Raw genomic sequence first — 20538 nt, 5'->3', positions numbered from 1 at the left:
TTTCGCAACAACTCAATGATCACACGAATTATCCTCAGTCCCTAGACCAACCTGAGAAGTATTCATGGTTATCGCCATAGTTGCTTCGGCCAACTGGCCCCTACAAACCGGAAAATCCGATAAATGGAAAACAACCTGTCAACACACCTACACCTGATGCGAGATATCTGTCACCCCTTGACCCAAATCTTCCATTTATGCACTTGTGCATGTCATCATACATGCACTGAGAAAGGCTCCGGAGTCTTACCCTACCAAGACGCTAAATCTCAATTTTATCGGCAATGGGAATATCCCTCTGCCGGCAAAGCTATGCCTGTAAAAAGGCAGGAAAAGCAAAACAGAAAGCGAGAATCCCTCGTCAATAAAACCAGCACTTAGCCTTTCCACAGTCTAAGCTTTTGGATCCTTTCCCGGTGGCCGTACTCCGTATAACGGCATACAAGTCCACCACTTGGGAGGTTCGAAAATATACCAGTAGCCACTCAAATATTCTGTAACCATATTCCGTGCAATTACTCTGTATGTTGTATAGAGTTCCTGTTGACGGTTTAAACGTTTACGGCCCATGCGGCAAAAGACTAAAGTCTCTGTTCAAAAGCCGAGAGAGATCGTCGCTTCCTAGCCCTAATCGGAAGGGACGTAACCTACAATATTTTCTCCGTACATAAATCATAGCAAGCCCGGCCGAAACTAAACCCAAAGCGAACTGCCGTTCAATCATAATGGAAACAAAGGATCACAGGATCTCCCGGCCTCCTTAGTTGTCGCCGCGGCAAGGTCGTCTCCATTTCTACTTCTGGCCAACGCACATCATATCCCAATTTGGAACACCATGTGTGGGAAATACTTGGCTCGGTCTAGAACTGTTTTGTCTTTTCTGGAAGATTAAAAGGGGGTAGCGGGAGATACATAATAATACTCCGTATAACAATAATATACTAGCTAACTAGTTCGTACTATTAATCTTCTTTGGGAGCCTCGAAAAGGGGCGGTTCCATCACGCGCTAAACTGATGACGTTAAATCGTTTAAAGTTTAAAAAAGAACAAATTGAGAAAGCTTTATGCATTAGCGCACAGACTAACGAAGTTTGGCAGGTCGAAGACTACCTTGGTATCGGATACACTCCATTTATACGAGGCGGAAGAGTCTGTCAGTGGCTAAACTATAGCGGCAAATCTCCAGGATGGGTCTTTGGCGAAATCTATGGAGCACGGAGTAGCAGTACAACATACAGATCTACATACGGAGTACTCAGTACTATGTAGATACGTATCACTTGCGTACAATGCTGTATCCACATGATCCGCGCTACATAATTCCTACCCACTTACCTTCGTATGTATTGAGATGCGAAGGTTGGTCGGAATGCGCAAATAGTAATAATGTCACATTGTAGCAACAAGTACGGGTACGGAGTATGGAGTAGTGACTATTGAACCAAAGAAAACGGTCTTGACTTCGTTAGTGTATATGTAACGATAGAACTTCCCAGGCTGAGGATCAACTCCTTAGCTCCGCAAAACGAAGATGATCATTTGGAGCGAATTGAACGAAGGTCTGCATCCTCCATAGCTGCATGCAACCGGTTGATTTGTTTCTGACAGGGTAGGGACTCCATTGCTTCCTCGCACACTTTGCCCTATCTCAGAGATGGTCCCATTGATGAAGTCTGCTGTATCATATTCCGCTAGCACTGGCTGCTGCGCAATCTCCAGTGGAAGATGCTTCCACTTGGCTACCCAGGCATTCCAAGCTTCCGACTTTGGCACCCAAACCTAAGTGTTGTGTAAATCGGGATTTTTAAAGACCATTATCCCGCCTCCAATTCGTATATACTCCAGTGTAAAACCCAGAGAATCCGCAGTGTAGAATCCGGGACCAAACTCATTTTCAGATTATGGCTACTCCCTCCCGGGATAAGGAAGGCCAGAGTTGATTCTGATGCGCCGAAGCTTAATCCTTGAAACCAAAGGTTTCCTGACTCAAGCCGGGCACCGACAAGCTTCCTAATATCTTTTTCCAGTCGAGTGAAGTTCTTGTCGAATCGTACCTTAACACATATGGCTGGATCTGGTGCTTTGATTCGAGAATACGGGTAAAGGTCGCGGAAGTTGTGGGTATTGAGAGTCTCTTTGACAACCGTTGGAGCGGTGTCTGGAATTGTTGCCATCGGGGATGAGGATATGACTGGTGGGTTGTTGCCCGAGCCCTTATCCCGGATTGTGCGCGGAAGGGTTCCTTCTTCCATGTGTCGCTCCAATGGCCACAGTAGGGTTGTCCCCAATCTCTATGTCATCCTCGATAAGATATGCAGGGTCGTCGGTGGCTTCAACGAGTTCGTCGAGTCCCGCCAACCATGCGAGACTGCGTAAAGATCCGGTCATTTGGGCGGATCCTATTGTGATGGAGTGTATTAGCTGCAGGAGCTCCCTATGCAAGAAAAAGAAGAAAGCAATAACAATTACTACGCTGGCCATTATGATCAAGCGATTCTCGAATATCCGCTGGGATCTCATCTCCAGGGTAGCTGTTTGGGGACGTCGATACAGGGCGGAACCCATGTTTTGCTAGGTTGCGGTGATGGTGTGGCCAACCACGGGCTCGAACAACATCTCCCTCATCGTAGTCGAAATCACAAGATTCATCCGACTCTTGATTTTCATGTCTTGATGGTTTACTCTCTGCTATGCTGGTGAGCGGTTGTTTGTCGCTGTACTCCTCTATTCGGAGAGATAGAAGCTGAGTAGTGTTGTCGAGAGGGGTCAGCGGCTCATCTGGGGATGGCGAGGACGAGTCTGAAGATGGTGATTTGGTGAGCGATGGATGAGAGCTGAGGGAGGGATTCCTCTCGCTTCCGCGTTCGATTTTGCAGCACAGGAACCATGTTTACTTTGAAGCTCAAATGGGAGACGGATACATAGTAGATGGGTGAAATAAGATACTGATAAAATAAGAGATGGATGAGAGTATTCACATTAATCCAAGGTTCTATTCTACCTACAATAAAAAAACATCAGGCCATTGCTACGTATATAGGTAGGCTTTATTTTCTGGCAGGAGCGATTGATTGCGTAAATACATGCATATGGCAGTAGCTAAATGAAGAAATTACCTGGACAACGGCCGTTTGTTTGAAACTATAACATCTAAAGAGACGTCTAAAAAGACATCCAAAAAGACATCTGATATAGGAATAGAGATATCTAAAAACAATACCTACATGTAAGTATTAGAGATGCCGGTGGCAAAGCCAATCAGGCCACATCTTGTGATAGTTAATTTTCCAAGGTTCCAAGGTTATCTCCAGTACTCCGTACGGAGGACGGAGGACGGACCTCGGGGGTATGTACATGTAGGTACGGAGTACGGAGTACTTCGTATCCAATAATCTAGACCCTCCCAAGGTCCCGAGGTCAGATTGGGAACATACGTATTATAAATTGTATCAGTATTCATTATTATATACTCATTTTCTAGACAAATCCCCGCATTACGATCCCAAAAATAAGATCTTTACTATTGATACACTATCTACTCTGTACTTCGTGGAGTAGGGAATATAGAGTCCGGGGGTGATATTTAGCTTATATGATATATATGATATATGTATTATAACGGAGTACTCCGTACTCGAGTATATTTACTAGGCTGTAACGAGAAGTGTTCCCTGGAAAGGAAAGAGTAGTAACTCCACTACAGCGGAACCCTCGGGAAGACGAGCCGCGCGGTAGCGAATGGAAATTGAATCGGTGGATCATATCGTGTCCTACCCCTGACTTTCAGGGCTCGGATAATTCTACAAGGCCACTTCCACACAATCCATATTTGCTCACTCGATATATGATGTACTCTGTACGGAGTATTCTGTACAACTTATGATCCCCCTCTCTAGATGCCATTCTCATAGAGAAAAAAAGAAAAGATATGGATAAGATGAAATCAAACGAAATCAAATAAACATAGTTAATCTGAAACGACCCAGCACTGTGGCCAGGCCCGTGCTTCCCGTTAGCTAGGCCCTTGGGTGCATTGCGGTTTAAATGGGGGGAGGTTGGGCTTTAACGGCCCGGAGATGAGGTTCCTAAATAAGAACTGTTAGAGTCGAAGGATTTCAACGTCATAGATGTCAGTGTGATCCTTCGCATAATCCACTGAGTTACATGTACAAAGTAATCCTGCAGACTTCATATCTAGCTGACAAATAAGGATCAGGCATAGCCCTGGAGGATTACTGTACGGAGTATGGAGTAACCTCGACATTATTCCCACAAAGAGGGGGCAGGTTGTAATGTGAAACGTTGGAGTCTGAACTTAAGAAATGTTGTAGGGGTTCATATTATATGACATGTGAGAAGCGACGCCTTCCTCTCTTCTAGCTGATAGGCTTGCTGGCCAGCAGGAAATACCCTGCTATCGAAAATCAATTCTCCGGTTTTCGGTGGATGTACTATTAAATCCCAGATTTATTCCCCCAATTACGGAGTAGGATTATGTCTTAATATTGGAGAAGGAAAAACCTACACAGTCTCACTAGCATGCGCTTAACAGACTCATACGAGAATTAACGCGATGCGCGATAGCTAACCATTCACACAACCTTTTGAAATATCCGAAGTGGGTTCGATATACCGTATTAAGACAAACCGTGCCTTTTTCTTCTTCCCCCTTCGAACGGTACGCTAGCCCGTGCATTTCCGCATGTGTTCACTTTTCTCCAAAAACATATTATATTACCCCTAATAAGGCATGGTCTGATCGATATCCAAGCTAACGATCTCTACACGTACCACCCGGTGGCCCTTGCCGCCCGGAACCAAAATTTACTTGATATTTACATTCCTATTTATGCATTCTCCCAAGATATGATTCGTCCACCCCTTGTACAGTGGAATGATACCCAGTCTCTTCTCTTGCGTTCCGACTGGTTCACTTCTCCGGGCCCATCGCCATCCATCTTACGGCAATCGGTGCCTATTTATTCCCGAGAGTGTGTACGGAGTACTCCGTTTACAAAGGCTTTGTATGCTGCAGAGTACAATTATTATTGTGGTACGGAGTACGGGAGTACGGAGCACCGAGTGCAATAGACTAAGGTATGTACATCGATGCATGATGTACACTAGTAAGGGGAAGCATTGAATTAACTCGGGTACTCCGTACACTCTGCATATCCTGCATATTTTCTGCATACTAAAGTACGAGTTGTGGATTGAGTACTTCCCAAGTTATTCGCTCATTGATTTTTTCTTTCAGACTTTGTCAGAGTCCATTTCCCCCTAACTAAGTTAAATAATATTCGAATTATTAATATTCGAACATCTAGCCCATACTAAATGGATTGACAAGTGAAAGAGCTCCAGTCATCAAGCCCCATAAAAAAATAAATAACTTATTACTTATTTTTACCTATTTTTACTTGGCTTTTACCCTTAAGAGTCTTTATTATGTTATGTTTGTAAAAAAAAAAAAAAAAAAAAAAAAAAAAAACATCACATCCAGATGTCACTTCCCCCTCTTTGTGAACTCCTTATCTGAACTATTTCTCCTCACCCCTCCTTTCGAACTTATCCGCTGGTGTCCCCTTTCAAACCCCCTTCCAACTTCTGGGGTGAAGCTCCCACTCGACACAATGGGGATCTTCAAGCGCAAAGATTCAAAAAACTCCAGTCAAAGCGAGAATGAAAATGATTCCTTTGTATCGGTCAACAGCGCTCGCACATCAAATACATCCCTGAGATCCCCAGGATACAAGGGAAGTGGTCCGCCTGCTTCAATTCCAGAACTCCCTATCGCCAGACCACCAGATCCAGCATTGGACCCGGCCGCATACCTACGGAGCATTCATGCAGTGCGCGAACGCTCCAACATCATCCTGAACAAGGCCAAAAAGAACCAACTGAACCATTTCGATGTCGACATGAGCAAATTCGAAGCTACCGCCTCCTACGTCGTCTCCATCATAAAGGTACATCCAAGTGACTGCTGTGAATCATATGAACTTGCGCTAACATGTTTTCTCCAAAAGCGAGATTATGCGCCAGACTACGAGAACATCCCCCCCACATGGTCGCTGGCAGCATTTCGACGTTGGCGGTAGACCCCGCATCAACCAGCTTCTCCAGTCCTGGCCCAGTCGCATTGATGCGCAGGAACGCACCCGCCGTTTGATTGATTTGTTTGTCGTCTCCGTTCTGCTTGATGCGGGTTCGGGAAATAAGTGGTCATACCGGTCGAAGGAGTCTGGTAAAGTCTTCTCGCGCAGTGAAGGCTTGGCTGTGGCGAGTTTGGAGATGTTCAAGTCGGGTCTTTTCAGTAGCGATCCTACGGAGCCATGTCAGGTGGATGGCGCAGGACTCAAGAAGGTTACGGCCGAGGTGCTCGCCAAGGGGATGCAACATTCTGAACAAAATCCACTGGCTGGGATTGAAGGCCGCGCAGGGTTGTTGATACGGCTCTCTGAGGCACTTAACAATCAAGACTTCTTCGGTGTGGACGCTAGACCGGGGAATATGCTAGGTGAGAAAATCCGGCTCTTCTGTGTGCGTCAGCTTTGATCAGATACTAATCAATTTAATCAGATTACCTTCTGGGTCATCCATCAACACTTGCTTCTTCCGTCCCTATTGTTCCAATTACCACTTTGTGGAGCGTGCTCATGGATGGATTCTCTCCCATCTGGCCCCCCTCCCGAACACAGATTGATCGAGTATCCATTGGAGATGCTTGGAAGTGCTCTGGTCTCCCCAAGTCTCCTCCTGCACAGCAATGGGAGAGCATTGTTCCATTCCACAAGCTGACACAGTGGCTATGCTACTCGATCATGGTTCCAATGTCGAAATTGATGCTCATCCACTTCGCCGGCAGCGACCTTCTAACAGGCCTTCCTGAGTATCGAAACGGTGGCCTTCTTATCGACCTGGGACTCTTGACTCTGAAACCGGAAGATATGCAGCGTGGAATCGATGCATATAAAGAGAATGCTCAGATCAAGGGTCAGCCAAGCGTCGAAGTGGCACCGCTCTTCTGCGCCGACGACGATGTAATTGTCGAATGGCGAGCCGCTACTGTCGGATTCCTAGATGAGCTCCTAGAGGAGGTCAACGCTCAGCTAGGGCTCAAGGGCTCCGAAGACCAGCTATCACTAGCACAAATGCTTGAGGCTGGCACCTGGAAGGTAAGCAACTTATCAAGGATTATTTCGGCTAGCTCAATTCTAACAATGAACAGGGTGGTCGCGAGATTGCGGAAGTTTCGAGACCAAACACCAAGGAACCCCCTATCATGATACGATCCGACGGCACTGTCTTCTAATACCCTCTATTTGCCATTTTAATTGATGCTTGGATACCTGGATACCTTCGTCCCGTCATTTGGTTTTGCTATTTGGGACGGGCTTTTTGATGAAATGAACTCTTCATGACCGAACACCTTCATACTATATTTCACGTGTGGCTTTCTGCTTTTTGCTCTGCTTATTTTTCCCTTCTACTTGTTCCTTTTTTTTTCCTGCCATTTTGGGCCTTTTTTTTCTTCTCTCTTTTTCCCTCTACATTTGAGGCTATTCATCTGATTTCCCATTGGTTCTGGGCGGCGGCTTATTTCATACTGCATTTCACATCTTTCTTTTCTTCTTTGTCTATTCTATATGTTTCACTTTTCCCCGTCGATAAAAGCCGTTCCATAGAAAGAAGCTACATGATTTTCGGGAGACCCATGGGATGTCGTCATCCCGTAACCTCGGCCCCAAGCTCAAATAAAACAAAACTCCACAAACAGAGCCAATAATAACAGTGTTAACAAGTGCACAATTGTGTGCCAGGTCTCATTCTCTGAGTAATTTGATGGAAGATACCTATGGACAGATTGCTAGAGCCATATTTTTTCCCTATCTTATCCGCCTAATCCTATCTCTATCCAACGGCGAAATTCCAATATCACGTGGATCGGGACAACTTTGTTCCGTCTCCGCATTAGAAGGCTGGAGCTTGTCATCTTGTCTCATGCCCTCTCGCCCTCAATCCCGTTGTCAAGGCAAAAACATGCTCATATTGGACTTCTAACCGGAAACCAATACCGTTAAATCTGAGTGACACTGTGAAGGCACTGAGTTGCTCCCCAGATCGACCCGAGTTGCCCCCGCAAGAGCGGGGCATTGAGCTCAACGGCAACCCCAAGAACATCTGACAGAATGGATGCTCGGAAGAAGAAGAGAAAGGTGCTCTTGATGGGCAAGAGTGGGTCGGGGAAGTCATCCATGCGCTCAATTATCTTCAGCAACTACGTCGCAAAGGATGTCCGACGCCTCGGTGCTACAATTGATGTGGAGCACAGCCACGTCAAGTTCATGGGCAACCTCACATTGAATCTGTGGGATTGCGGAGGGTGAGTAATGCACACTCGACTTCTACTCCGCGGAGCCATTCCACTAACACAAAGATCCCCATCTCAGACAAGATGCCTTCATGGAAACCTATCTAGCTTCACAGCGCGGCAACATCTTCTCAGACGTCGCAGTCCTAATCTACGTATTCGACATCGAATCACGAGAAGTTGAGCGCGATCTAGACACCTACCACGCGATAATCGAAGCGCTGCGCGAATTCAGCCCAAACGCCTACGTCTTCTGTCTCGTGCACAAAATGGATCTAATCCAAGCCGAGCACCGCCAACGAATCTACGACGAGCGCTCCGCCGTAATCCGCAGTCGATCCAGCGATTTCCGCGTCGATACCTTCGCAAGCAGTATCTGGGACCAATCGCTTTACAAAGCCTGGGCCGGAATCGTGCACAAACTCATCCCGAACCTGATCGTCATCGAGCGTTTCCTAACAGCCTTCGCGAAGAAAATTAATGCGGAAGAAGTCATCCTCTTCGAGCGTTCTACTTTCCTCACAGTTACCTCCGTGACATCCGAGGTCGGAGAGCTCAATCCGATCTATGATCGCCATGAGCGGCTTTCAAATATCATGAAGGCGTTCAAGCACTGCGCTGCAAGAAATACACTCACTACACCGGCTTCCGCGGGTTTCGTCGTTATGCACACTAAAACCCCCCCAGTTCAATATCTTCCTCGGCCGTTTCACGGATAACACTTATATCTTCCTCGTTGTGCCTCCCGGCGAGGCTTCTTACAACTGCGCCGTGCTCAACACTATGCTTGCCCGTGAGGGATTCTCGAAAGCAGCTGCCGGCAGTGGTGGTGGCGATGGGTTCCCTCTGCCTCCGCCTGAATCAGTGGAGGATCACGTGAATGGGACGAATGGGAATCCCAGGTAAAATGGTGTGGTTGATGTGACATTCGGACTGGCTTTGTATAGCTAGGGGATGGTGGTGTTTTCCCCCTCCCTCCCATTGGTTTTTCTTGTTCTCGTGATTTTCGACAGGTTTATGACAAAATTACAGCAGGCGCTGAATGATGGCGTTATGGAGAATAATGTATTTGATTTGTGTTTTCTTTTTCTTCCTTTTTCTTCCTTTTTCTTTTCTTCTTTTTCAACTTTTTGAGAATTGAGATACCCTGTGGGATTTCTTTGTACTTTTTTTTCTGAAAAATATCATGAAAAACTACCTAGGTACTATTCACAGGCTATTCGGAGAGCTCTCGAGTTTTATATTAAATCAATCTCCATCTTGCAGACACTATATAATTGGAAGCCCATTGCTGGTAATAATCGGACACATTCCAAACTAAACTGTTCTTCAAAAAGAAGAATTTGCACACACACTAATCTTCTTCATTCTATCTCAATTTCCCCTCCATATACCGTATAGAGGCTGGGTTGCTACAATAACCCGACAACAAGACCTTGAACATTCATTTACTTGGAAATACAATACTGGAGTGTCATAAGATCCCATCCGAACCATCTATATTTCCTCGCATCCGATGCATAAAGCGGTCAAAGGCAGAAGAGAGAGTAATAACATGGGAGGGATTTGATTATCTATCGGACCGGCCGGCCTCAACGAAGGATGAAAAAAAGGGTGGGAGCGAAAAAAAGATAACGAGGACAAGAAGGGGAACGGGGCTGTACAAAGTCAAATCATCCAGAGAGGTCGAATATTTTTCATTGAATTTCTGGCATGCGCATGGCAATGTCGCCCGACTGTGTGATGTATCGCACCCAGGGGAGCGAGGGGTATTGCAGCTGTGGGGATGATTGTTAGTGATGGATTTAAGAGATAAGGGCAGTGGGGATCCACTGCTGGTGGGAAAGACTTACCTTCGGTTCGGTGATCTTCAAATATCGCACTTGGATACCACTGGTCGTGAAATAGGGGATCTCGAACTTGACGTTGATGGGCCGTTTGGCTTTGCCTACGCCTCCGGCTCCGCCCATGCTACCTCCGAATCCACCGGTCATACCGCCGCCGCGCTCGTCGTCGCCCTTAACGGATGGTAGACCGAGCTCTGCGCGCATGAGGAATTCCTTGCCGCCGCCGAACTGCTTGATCTTCCAGATGATGGCTGACTTCTCGGGGGCATAGTGCACGGTTCCGATATTTGTGCGGAAGCGTGGGGAGTCTGCGTCTTCGGGGACGGGGACGAGAATCTCGACGTTGTTGGCGGTGCTGCGGCGTTTGAATTGGGCTTTGGCCTGTTGTGGAATCGGGGTTAGTAATTGATGTTTGCTATACTGGGTTTGGATATTACCTTGAGCATATATTCAATTCGGGATCCCGAGTGCGATTCAACCACGCATTCTACCCAGATCAACGGCTTCACTTGTGTGTTCAGTCGGTAGCTCATAAGCTCAAATTCACCATCCGGAGGGATGAAACTGATTGTGCGGTCATTCTCGAAACGTGAGAGTCGGACACACTGGTGGAACTTCACGTCCTCCATCTCGACCGACTTGCCTCGTGTAGCACGACCTGTGGTCTCGAACATGGCTTTGTCGTTCAAGCCCAATCGCAACTCTGGCATACCACTCAGGTAGCACTTCATCTTGACAGCGCCCAGAATCTCAGACCGCAGGACGTTTCCATTTGCCGAGACGAGAAGATTGAGGGACTCGACCACGTCGAGGAAGACTTCATTTTTGCGGTAGCGTATCCCCTCGCTACGCCAGGAGACAGCATTTGTGACGGCGATTGGTGGCCGTGCTTGGACATCCAACTTGTGTGACTCTTGAGTGATGTATCTGGTCAAAGCGCAGAACCGTCAGTTATGCTGTTTCACCACCACCCCGCGATACCATCAAGACCCAGTTGCTTACTCTTGTAGAATCTTGCTCTCTGTTGTCTGTGGGTATCCAAAATCCATCATCTCATCCAGCAATTCGTAAATAACGACGAAGTTATCCCGGATACTCTCCTCCTCCAGTACCTTGAAATATTCGGTGAAGACCTCCACCAGCTTGTGGAGGAAGAGTAGAATTTCGGTGGCATTTGTGTTTCGTTTGGTTAATGCGAGGATATAGAGGTTGCTGTGACGGATATAAAGGTACTATACAGAGGCACCCCTGTGTCAGTAAGTGGAAGCGCACAAAAGGAGACACTCAGGAGTGAGTGTGATCTGGGCCAAAATGTCCAGACCCGATGGGACGCACGTTGATTCCCTCGTGAGAGAAGCAGGGAGGCACTGCTGAGCTTTCTTCTTCGGCATCACTGAGGAGGATAGGGAATTTCTCGACTGCGGACATGGGAATATCTCCGCGATAATTGCGGGCCAGAAGGGTCTATAGATGGTCAGCGGGGGCCTGTCCCTGAACGCATTGGCGATTTCCCCAGCAAAGAGTCGCATCGCCATCTTTTGTATAATGTCCCATAACCTACCTTGCCCTTGAGGTCGAGGAAGAAGAGTGCCGACGCCATGACGTGTCAATGGGGGTAAATAGCTGACGGGAGAGTGTTGATGATCTGGTCTCTTAAGGTGGGGGGGAGTGTGAAAGCCAAAAAAAAATAACAAAGCCACGTTATGCGCCTACTGCAGCATTGTCAATCAAGCAGTAAGAACAAATAAATTAGCAGTCGATGAGGCGAGAAATGAAAGGAGCAGATGGATGATTGTGATGCCCGCATGTCCCAGACCGGAGATAGACGCCAACCTTAAAACGGACTAGCGTGAAAGATCACACATAAAAGCTCGTCGCGCACTTTTTATTTTCTTCTTTCTTCAACGCTCCCAATAGACAGTTCAAGGCAGTACAAAGTCCTTGTGATTTTCTACAGCTACTCCGGCATTCTGTCGGAGTGCTGTAGTTTTTTAATTACTACCTTGCGATACAGAGGCGCGGAGACTACGATCTTTTTTGAGGGTTCCATAAGAGCTGGCCGAGTACTTTCTCTGTTACTCGGGCGGCGTCAGAGGAACCATACATTTCTATAACTTGAAATTGAAATTTTTTGAAATTTATAAAATATCGAATCTTGTAAATCGTATTTCTGCCTTTTTTTTTCTTCTTTTCGATCGTAGTTTTGCTCCATTTAGGAGATATTCTGAACTTGCAAGTAGGTAGAACTCAGTGGTATTTGGCAGTATACAAAGTAGTCTGAGAAATAAAGTGATATAAAAAAAAACAAGTCGGTTTAAAAGTACATGTACAATCGTAGAGGTTCCCCGATTGAGGAGTTCACTCCCCAGTCAACCTACCACAGATGGAAATATCAAACAAGATAACGCCCTGAAAATGCTCCAAAGGAGACCAATCCCCCAAGTCTCAGACTCTTACGAGATAGACTTGAGTCCTAGAGGTTCAAGTATCCGTTCGCGGGCCACCTGGGTGGCAACGACTCCTCCCTTCTCTAACGAAACAGCGCCGACAATAGCGTACATGGTGTGCGCGAGAACGAGCTCAATACCAGAGGCACGGAGATCGTTGGGCTGCAGTAAAGACATTCGTTAGCTGATGATCAAGAACAAAGGTCTAGAATCGAGGCATACCTTTCTGGGACTCCATCGGAGAACCTTCTGCAACTCGTACTTGTTTCCAAGCTCAGCAAGCTTCGACCGCTCGGTGAGGATTTTCTTGGTTTCGCTAGACAGATTGTTCAATCCATCGAGAGCCGGGTGGGTGAAGGGCACGCGACCAAACTCGTCCTTGTTCTCTGCCGGCGCGGCGGCGCCTGCGTATGGAGCATCCTGCGCCAAAGCCAGAGATGCTTGCAGCTGCACAATGCGTTTTCCCAAGAAGGCCAATCGATCGTTGAATCCGCGGCGCCCTTGGTCGAAACTCTTATGTGTCACTGCCAACCACTTGGTCTCATCGGAGAGGAGTTTGTCGCCGCCATTGCCGAACAAGCGGATATAGAATCGGTCGAGCAGTTGCGGGTCTGCATTGACGTGGAAGGTCGGGCGCTTGGAGTCAAGGTGCAGACTGAACGGGGCTTTTGCCGCCGCGGGAGTGTAGGACCATCGGGGCTTTTCTTGTTGACTGGACTCCTCCGGGGTAGAGGTCGCGAAGGTGCGGGATGGGATGGCTCCTACAATTGGGCGAGCAGCAAATTTGGATGCAGCGCAGGCGGTCCTGGCCGCTCGAGAAGAAAGATTCAAAGCCATGGGGTCGGTGGTCTGCGTGTCAACTCGGAGTTGATCGAACGGAAAGCAAAGAATTCGGCTTGGGCGGTGTGATTCTGCCGACCATGTCCTCAGGTACGTATCTACACAAGACCCGTGAGGTCTATGTTAACTGTTGACTACATCTTGATTTGTTTTTTTATGACTGTAGTTCTCATGAATACTTTTTAGGTGGACCTAGATCTCCTCAATTGCTATCTCGGCGGTTTGGCATGCAGTTAAACAGCCTTGGAAGCCGGAGGCCACCGGGACCTTCACCGCTGCTGGTATCTTTTGCTCGAATCCTTGATTTGTGCATCGGATCCGAAGGGACTACCGCTACCGGCTGTGGGAGCCTACCACAGGCTAGCATGACTATGGCAATTGGGGGTGGAACGTACACAAACTTCTGGCTCTGCCATGTTTCGATGCATGTACGATCACAACGGCATATGACTCACATTAATTAAGAACCTTGGAAGCCCTGCGATTTGGATGTTATCTTAGCGGTCAGGCTATTTTATCTATCAAAAATGCTTGAATATACACCATACCGCTGTTGGCGGGCCCAAATCCAGCACATATAGGCTTCCGTTCAACTTAGGTAGGGTCCGCTATGACACGAGTGCATTTTCCCCAGCTGCTGATTGCTAACAGCTTTGACTCATGTTTTCTGCATGCTCCCATCATTGAAACTCGGGATTCGATGACGGGTTGGAAGAGGTCTCGCAGATCTCCCCACTACTTTGTTCAGCAACATCCTTCTCTGGAAAACGTCGCCATTATATGATCAAACAGCAAACTTGTGCTCTCTTAATTTCTAGGCTATAGGTCCAATAGCTCTGCCAGGTAACATCATACAGTTATATGACTGGCTAACGGGTGATGCGAGCACCGACGCAACATACCCTGAGCGCGGCCCAACTATCAGGGACACAGGCCTCTAGCTGCTGCAGAGAAACGGCAGAAAGTCGAAAAGAAAAGAACAGAATCACAAAGAATGATTCTAGGCGATCGAAACCCATACAACAGAAGCTTCGGTATTCTTCTTGGAGCACAACCGTTTCGCAAAACTTCCCGGGTATGCAGAGGCCATAGCTCATAGTTATCGGGAGCACGGGGCATAGCTGTTGAGTCTGCTTGGTTGCGGATTTCCGCAGCTGGAAAGCTCAGCTGAGGCACAAGCGGTTGGCTCGAACGGCCCATGCCTCTCTGGACTGCAGAATAACGGCCCTGTTGTATGAGCGTACCCTAAACTTGTCCCCTAGATTAGGCAAGAGACTACTGCCATGTACTGGGGGGCAAAACGTGATCCACGTGTATTGGTATTCAGTCTTATCTGGCCGTGCCCCATAGGTAGGCTTCCTTTTCCTCATATTGCCTCTTGTGGTCGTTGGAAGCTTCTACCACTTGCATACACATTCTTCTCACGACTAAGCAAGTTCGCAATCCACAATGGGCATCGTGGGAGCTCTGGATATAAGTACTGGGGTATGTGAATGGCTGGGGATCTTTGATAATCAAAAGATCATACCTAAGGTTGAATGACACAAAAACACAAGCTGTTTGATGTTTGATAGCCTCGAACTCATATGTATACTTTTGAAATCAACAAACGGTTGTTCAACGCAGACATTGTTCAGTAAATAACATCGGATAGGTAGCCAACGGCAAATCGTCTAGAATAAACCCAGTGAAACAGAATTCATCAAAAGGCTGCAAGAAGCCGAAGGCTCAGACCGTTGGTGAAACCCGTCTGCGGCTTTCTTTGGGGGCACTTGGTCCGGGGGAAAGGGATCTATCTATACCCGTCCATTGCGGACATTATACTATTTGCTTTTTAGGGGGAAATAATAGATCTCTTGAAGTGGATCTACTTGTAATTTCCGGTCGATGTTTGCTTCCGGGGAAAAGAAAAGAAATCAAAATATCATACTCACGACAGCGGGTGTCACCATCTGCGGGTACTGTCTAACGGTTTATACATCAAGTCTTCAAACGGGCCCTTGCAGACTCTATCGAGATATTGATCTTCACGGATGGAAGCCATCCCCAAGGTCCACGGATAGCAACGGGAATAAGAATATCGCCAAACGGCTTCTTGTCGTGATCCTTGATTAGGATGCTCGACAGGATAGCGGTGTACGACTTGTGTGGATGGCGCGGCGTATGTCCCTGCTAAACCTAGGTTCTGGAATCACTTAAATAGACGATATTGATCTTTCCGGGTTTCTAATTTTCATCCTTTAAAACACCAAAGTTCTTCGTCTTGTGTACTTTGCCCGTCTTTCGTTGAATATCTATACTTCTTTCTCTATCAGCCCCGATCTGTGTGCTCCATTCTACTATAACCACCTTCGTTTCGTGCCTTTCGAGATATTCAAATGGCTTGCTGCACTACTTTTTCTCATGGCTTCCAGGCCATCCCTTCATCGCCGGCCCAGGCGTGCTACACGTTTGCGGGATGCATCCTGGCATGTGATCACTCAGTGCAAGACCCTCCCTCGCCACGACCTTTCCCACCAAACCCACCTCCTAGTCCTGCTTAAATGGCAGTTGATTTGTTTTTCTTTGTTTGGCGTTGAGGCGACACGGGACAATAGGTGAGTGTGGTTTATACAGTGATATATCTCCTAGATATATATTGGCCAGATCGAAGAATGATATGAGCAAGTACTGACTTATTTTACAGATCATACTGGAAAACATTTCAACTACGGTCTTTACTGCGGGGATATGCATTCATGAGCGACTGGGATATCATAATGCAATGTGTATCGTTGTCAATGCAATATCAATTGCGGGTGGAAAAAGAACAAAGTCATGAAGAACGTTGGACCCCGAGGAGGCAAAATGAAGGAACAATGTGTGAAAGCGAACCGTGAGAGAGAATATGGATTTTGGGTGAGCGGTTTTTATACTTGAGGTGCATTTCTCATTCGTGTATCCATCGTCGGGCAAGATACCTAGGTAGCTTAATGGAACTATACCAAGTGATACCGACTGCATTTGCACATTGATATATAGATGCCAACAAACATCCATAGGTAGACCACAAAACCAGACGATATTAGGAGGGGCATCTAGAGTTTCAAGATTAAAAATAAATCTCCGAAGGATTCAAAGTCATCTACACAGTTTAAGCCTTCCCCCGGTTTTCCGCCGTTTTCCGTAGCCTGTCTAGAAAACTGGAGAAAATAGAGAACTTATTCAGAAAAAAGCCATATAAAAAGTCATATAAGAAGACGACCAAAAGACATGACAGAGCCGCATAAGCGGCCGAATATTCCTGTACTCATAGATTAAAATCATGGCAAGTAATCTAGCCCAATCCGAAACTAATTTCCGATGGAAATAGAAATAGAAAAGCTGAACAGAAGAAACAGAATCAGCGCCTTTTGAGCTTGCGCCAATTGACCGGATTCGTGTATATTTGAGAAAAGGCACTTTAATAACACATAAGGAAATTCGGAGGTATGAGGTACGGAAACATTTAAATAAGAGCAAGACCAACAGCGCTGGCAACGCTGAGGCCAATAACAGTCCAGCCAGTCTTGATAATCACAGGGTTGGTGAGACCACGGCCAAGATCCCACATCAAGTGGCGGATACCGTTCATGCAGTGGTAGGTGAAAGGAAGGGCAAGGGTGGTCTTGAGGAGAACCTTAGCCGCGAGAGGGAGAGCACCCATGGCGGCGATCATGGAGGCCGATTCGAGGTGCCAGCCGAGAGCGGGAGAGACGAGGTAGGCGGTAGCCCAGAGGTACAGGGAGCCGGAGAGAGCGACACCAGTGATACGGTGCAGTGAACTGCCGATCCAGCCGATCTGGGGCTTGTAGATGCTAAGGTGAGGGGCGACAGGGCGCTGAAGACGCTGCTTGACGAGGATCTGGCTGGGGTCCTCAGTGTTTGGGGCCGAGGTGACTTGTCTATAGACCACGATTCTCTGGTCAGTATGGGACTTCTGGCGATTGCGGATGACGTAGGATTTCGAGAGAGGCGCTTCATCCGAGGGTCGGTGAAACAATTGAAACTCGCCGTTTTAGCGCTGGGTAACTGACCTCGTCTGGATGTTCTTGCCGAGAGCAACGGCCATAGGGGAAGCGCCCATCATGGACGACCGCATAGCGAACGGCTGCTGGACGGCAACTGTTCGGGGATAAGTTAGATCGCAAATTCGGACAAGGTGGGCATTGGGGGTAAACATACGCCGTCGCATCGACTGCTGGACAACCTTCTGAGAGAACATTGTGATTGCGGAGTTGAGATTGTTCTGTTTGATCAGGATAAGAAATCCCAAGTGGCTCGCGAACGATCGGAATCAACGGACGACCTCGGGTACGGGAGTGTTTAGTCACGGGACTGACACCCGGTAGTCGGCGTCTGCCAATCAGATCGGGTCTATTACCAGCCGGAGTATCCTTTTTCCCGACGCGCTACTGTAGTCATGTGATCATCTCGCCTGTTTTCCCACTTTCTTTCGTCCGCAGCTGCTCCTTTCTTTCTCTTCCTCAAGAGTCTCCGCTCACGTCGTCTACCGGTTTTGGCTGGGATGATGTCGTCGTGTCTAGCTTTCCCTCACTGACTGCGGCTTTCTGTCGTGGACGCCGAGGGATCTAGAGGCTCTCAGAAGGAGAGTCCCGTCGTTAATCGCCCGTTCCACTCTACCAATGAGGGGAAGGGGTTTCATATCAGGGATACATACTACATGTATCACATCGGTTGATGTTTTTAGATTTACTAGGTCCTTTGGATACAGCATGGTGATTCAGAAGGGTTACTACAAATGCTAAAAAAGCCGGCATTGGCCATTGGAGAAGCATCCAACTGAGGCATTTATGTTTTTTTTTGCACAGTTGTCATGTCCGCTCGAGTTATGCAGCCGTCTACACTATAATAATCCGCAATATACAATGAATAATTCATTACAGCTGACATTGTTTATATTCTTACTTGCCTCCACCTATAAGATAGTTTTTGGTTGCCTCCGCCTAAAATATTGTCAGCTGTAAACTTCACCAACATTAAAAGGTTGGACATGTGGCCATATAAATTGGTTCCTGTCACATGTCAGGGGACCAACTAACTCAGATATACATTTCTCTTCTCTTAGATCTAAGCATTATATTTGTTCTACAGGTCAATCCTTTGATTATTCACAAGCAGAACAAAGTGCTCTAGGGCTCCTTAAAATCGGCCCGTCTGGTCAGTAATCCAAAAATTGAGCCCACAGGCGCCCAGCCTTGGAGGTGCCCAGGTGCAACCTCGGCACCTCGGACCTTCCCCACAACAGTGAGGTCCGCGGTTGTAACATAGGTTTATTATCTGGTCTTGTTGTGTTCAAAGACTTGATTATTTCTTTGACTCTATACTCCGAGAATTAGATAGGTGATCATATTCATGTTAGTATATCTACCCCTTGTTTAGGTTCGTTGTTTACTTAAGGTTACTGACTCCGCAATCATCAGATTAGATACCCCAACCTAACAAGATGCCTTTCAACACAGCCTTGACACGAAAGCTCGGTATTCGAGGTGGGCTATAAATTCGCTATTCCCTATATATAACCACCTGCTAATCATACATATAGTGCCCGTCGTACAGGGGGGTATGCAATGGGTTGGATACGCTGAGCTGGCCTCAGCTGTCAGCAACGCAGGCGGACTTGGACTTGTACGTCGTATACTTTCCAACGAAAGCCTTAATTGTATATAATATCTAACACCAAAATCCAGCTCACAGCCCTCACCCAACCAACCCCCGAAGACCTCCGCAAAGAAATCCGCAGATGTCGGACCATGACCAAATACCCCTTCGGAGTGAACCTGACCCTCCTTCCCGCCATCGTTCCCCCCGACTATGCCGCCTACGCCCAAGTCATCATCGACGAAGGTGTCAAGATCGTCGAGACCGCCGGTAACAACCCAGGCCCCGTCATCACCCAGCTGAAGAAGGCTGGCACCATTATCCTGCACAAGTGCACAACAATCCGCCATGCAAAGTCCGCCGTCAAGCTCGGCGTGGACTTCCTTTCCATCGATGGCTTTGAGTGTGCCGGCCACGTCGGTGAGCACGATATCACCAACTTCATCCTTTTGAGCCGTGCTCGTCAGGAACTCGGCATTCCGTTCATCGCCTCGGGTGGATTTGCCGATGGCCAGGGTCTTGCTGCTGCCCTGGCTCTTGGTGCCGAGGGTATCAACATGGGTACTCGCTTTATGAGCACTGTTGAAGCTCCCATCCACCAGAAGGTTAAGGAGGCTATTGTCGCGGCACAGGAAACTGATACTGCGCTTGTCCTGCGTCGGTGGAAGAACACCTCCCGTCTTTTCGCTAATAAGGTGGCTAAGGATGCATTGAAGGTGGAGCAGGAGACCAAGACTGGCGAATTCAGTGAGGTCCAACCCTATGTTAGCGGCCAGCGGGGCCGTCAGGTCTTCATCAATGGTGACGTTGATTTCGGCGTAAGTTACTTTTACTTCCAAAATTATGCATGTCTCATGTGCTTTTGCTAACTTTTTCGTCATACAGGTGTGGACTGCCGGTCAGGTTATCGGCTTGATCCATGACATCCCGACTTGCGAGGTCCTGCTCACTCGGATTGAGAAGGAGGCCCTAGAGGCCATGGCCCGGACCAGATCTTTGTTTACCGATGCCCCCTCCAGCAAGCTTTGAAGGGTTTTATGTTACAGATGTGTATTTAGCTTCATATTGTTTGGAAAGATCCAATAGAATCAACTAGTTGGGATTTTTTGGTTTTATCTTTGACGACCTGGCTTCGTACATTTGCATCCTGCATGGTAATTCCGAGTTTTTTCCTATCTTAACTTCATGCCACTCATGATCCACGTCATTTCCGGTGCTAAAATAAGAGTTACCCACTCCCCAAAGGGGGAGGGGGTTGGTCAACGGTCAGTAATAAGCATTCCCGAGCGAGGGTCCGTGATATTGTATCAAGGATCTGCACGCAGATCCTCGGATACTCGGGGCATTCCTTCAACACCAACCTCCAACAATAATGATCAATGATTTCAA

General features: G+C 47.4%; 7 protein-coding genes across 7 annotated transcripts; 3 read left to right on the top strand and 4 right to left on the bottom strand.

Annotated features, from left to right (window-relative positions):
* Positions 1–1513: 1513 nt before the first annotated feature.
* N7487_000816 (uncharacterized protein) lies at positions 1514–2889 on the bottom strand (the record flags this gene model as incomplete). Its single annotated transcript, XM_056868564.1, has 5 exons — positions 1514–1780; positions 1855–2214; positions 2273–2400; positions 2471–2744; positions 2797–2889. The coding sequence occupies 5 exons, from the start codon at positions 2887–2889 to the stop codon at positions 1514–1516; spliced, it is 1122 nt and encodes a 373-aa protein (XP_056733348.1).
* A 2745-nt stretch (positions 2890–5634) lies between these two features.
* Positions 5635–7316, top strand: N7487_000815 (URC4/urg3 family protein; the record flags this gene model as incomplete). Its single annotated transcript, XM_056868563.1, has 4 exons — positions 5635–5970; positions 6035–6521; positions 6584–7179; positions 7233–7316. The coding sequence occupies 4 exons, from the start codon at positions 5635–5637 to the stop codon at positions 7314–7316; spliced, it is 1503 nt and encodes a 500-aa protein (XP_056733347.1).
* A 770-nt stretch (positions 7317–8086) lies between these two features.
* On the top strand, positions 8087–9281 carry N7487_000814 (Rag GTPase GTR1; the record flags this gene model as incomplete). The annotated part of the gene is made up of 3 exons (XM_056868562.1): positions 8087–8387; positions 8455–9037; positions 9063–9281. The coding sequence occupies exons 1-3, from the start codon at positions 8194–8196 to the stop codon at positions 9279–9281; spliced, it is 996 nt and encodes a 331-aa protein (XP_056733346.1). The 5' UTR covers positions 8087–8193.
* Positions 9282–9983: 702 nt separating this feature from the next.
* Positions 9984–11962, bottom strand: N7487_000813 (AP-1 complex subunit mu). The gene is made up of 6 exons (XM_056868561.1): positions 11784–11962; positions 11558–11686; positions 11225–11454; positions 10660–11149; positions 10229–10603; positions 9984–10153 (listed from the first exon to the last, which is right to left on the bottom strand). Exons 1-6 carry the CDS (start codon positions 11820–11822, stop codon positions 10073–10075), a joined length of 1344 nt encoding a protein of 447 aa, XP_056733345.1. The 5' UTR covers positions 11823–11962; the 3' UTR covers positions 9984–10072.
* Positions 11963–12675: 713 nt separating this feature from the next.
* N7487_000812 (mitochondrial 54S ribosomal protein mL57) lies at positions 12676–13506 on the bottom strand (the record flags this gene model as incomplete). The annotated part of the gene is made up of 2 exons (XM_056868560.1): positions 12676–12831; positions 12892–13506. The coding sequence occupies 2 exons, from the start codon at positions 13504–13506 to the stop codon at positions 12676–12678; spliced, it is 771 nt and encodes a 256-aa protein (XP_056733344.1).
* A 3490-nt stretch (positions 13507–16996) lies between these two features.
* Positions 16997–17834, bottom strand: N7487_000811 (uncharacterized protein; the record flags this gene model as incomplete). The annotated part of the gene is made up of 3 exons (XM_056868559.1): positions 17713–17834; positions 17565–17652; positions 16997–17432 (listed from the first exon to the last, which is right to left on the bottom strand). The coding sequence occupies exons 1-3, from the start codon at positions 17750–17752 to the stop codon at positions 16997–16999; spliced, it is 564 nt and encodes a 187-aa protein (XP_056733343.1). The 5' UTR covers positions 17753–17834.
* Positions 17835–18979: 1145 nt separating this feature from the next.
* Positions 18980–20233, top strand: N7487_000810 (NAD(P)H-dependent flavin oxidoreductase). The gene is made up of 4 exons (XM_056868558.1): positions 18980–19037; positions 19094–19176; positions 19239–19967; positions 20035–20233. Exons 1-4 carry the CDS (start codon positions 18995–18997, stop codon positions 20176–20178), a joined length of 999 nt encoding a protein of 332 aa, XP_056733342.1. The 5' UTR covers positions 18980–18994; the 3' UTR covers positions 20179–20233.
* The last annotated feature ends 305 nt before the right edge of the window (positions 20234–20538 follow it).

Source organism: Penicillium crustosum (assembly GCF_028827405.1).
Source record: "Penicillium crustosum strain IBT 35664 chromosome Unknown utg000001l_segment0_segment0, whole genome shotgun sequence".
Classification (NCBI taxonomy): domain Eukaryota; kingdom Fungi; phylum Ascomycota; class Eurotiomycetes; order Eurotiales; family Aspergillaceae; genus Penicillium; species Penicillium crustosum.
This window is presented reverse-complemented; position numbering and strand designations above follow the sequence as displayed.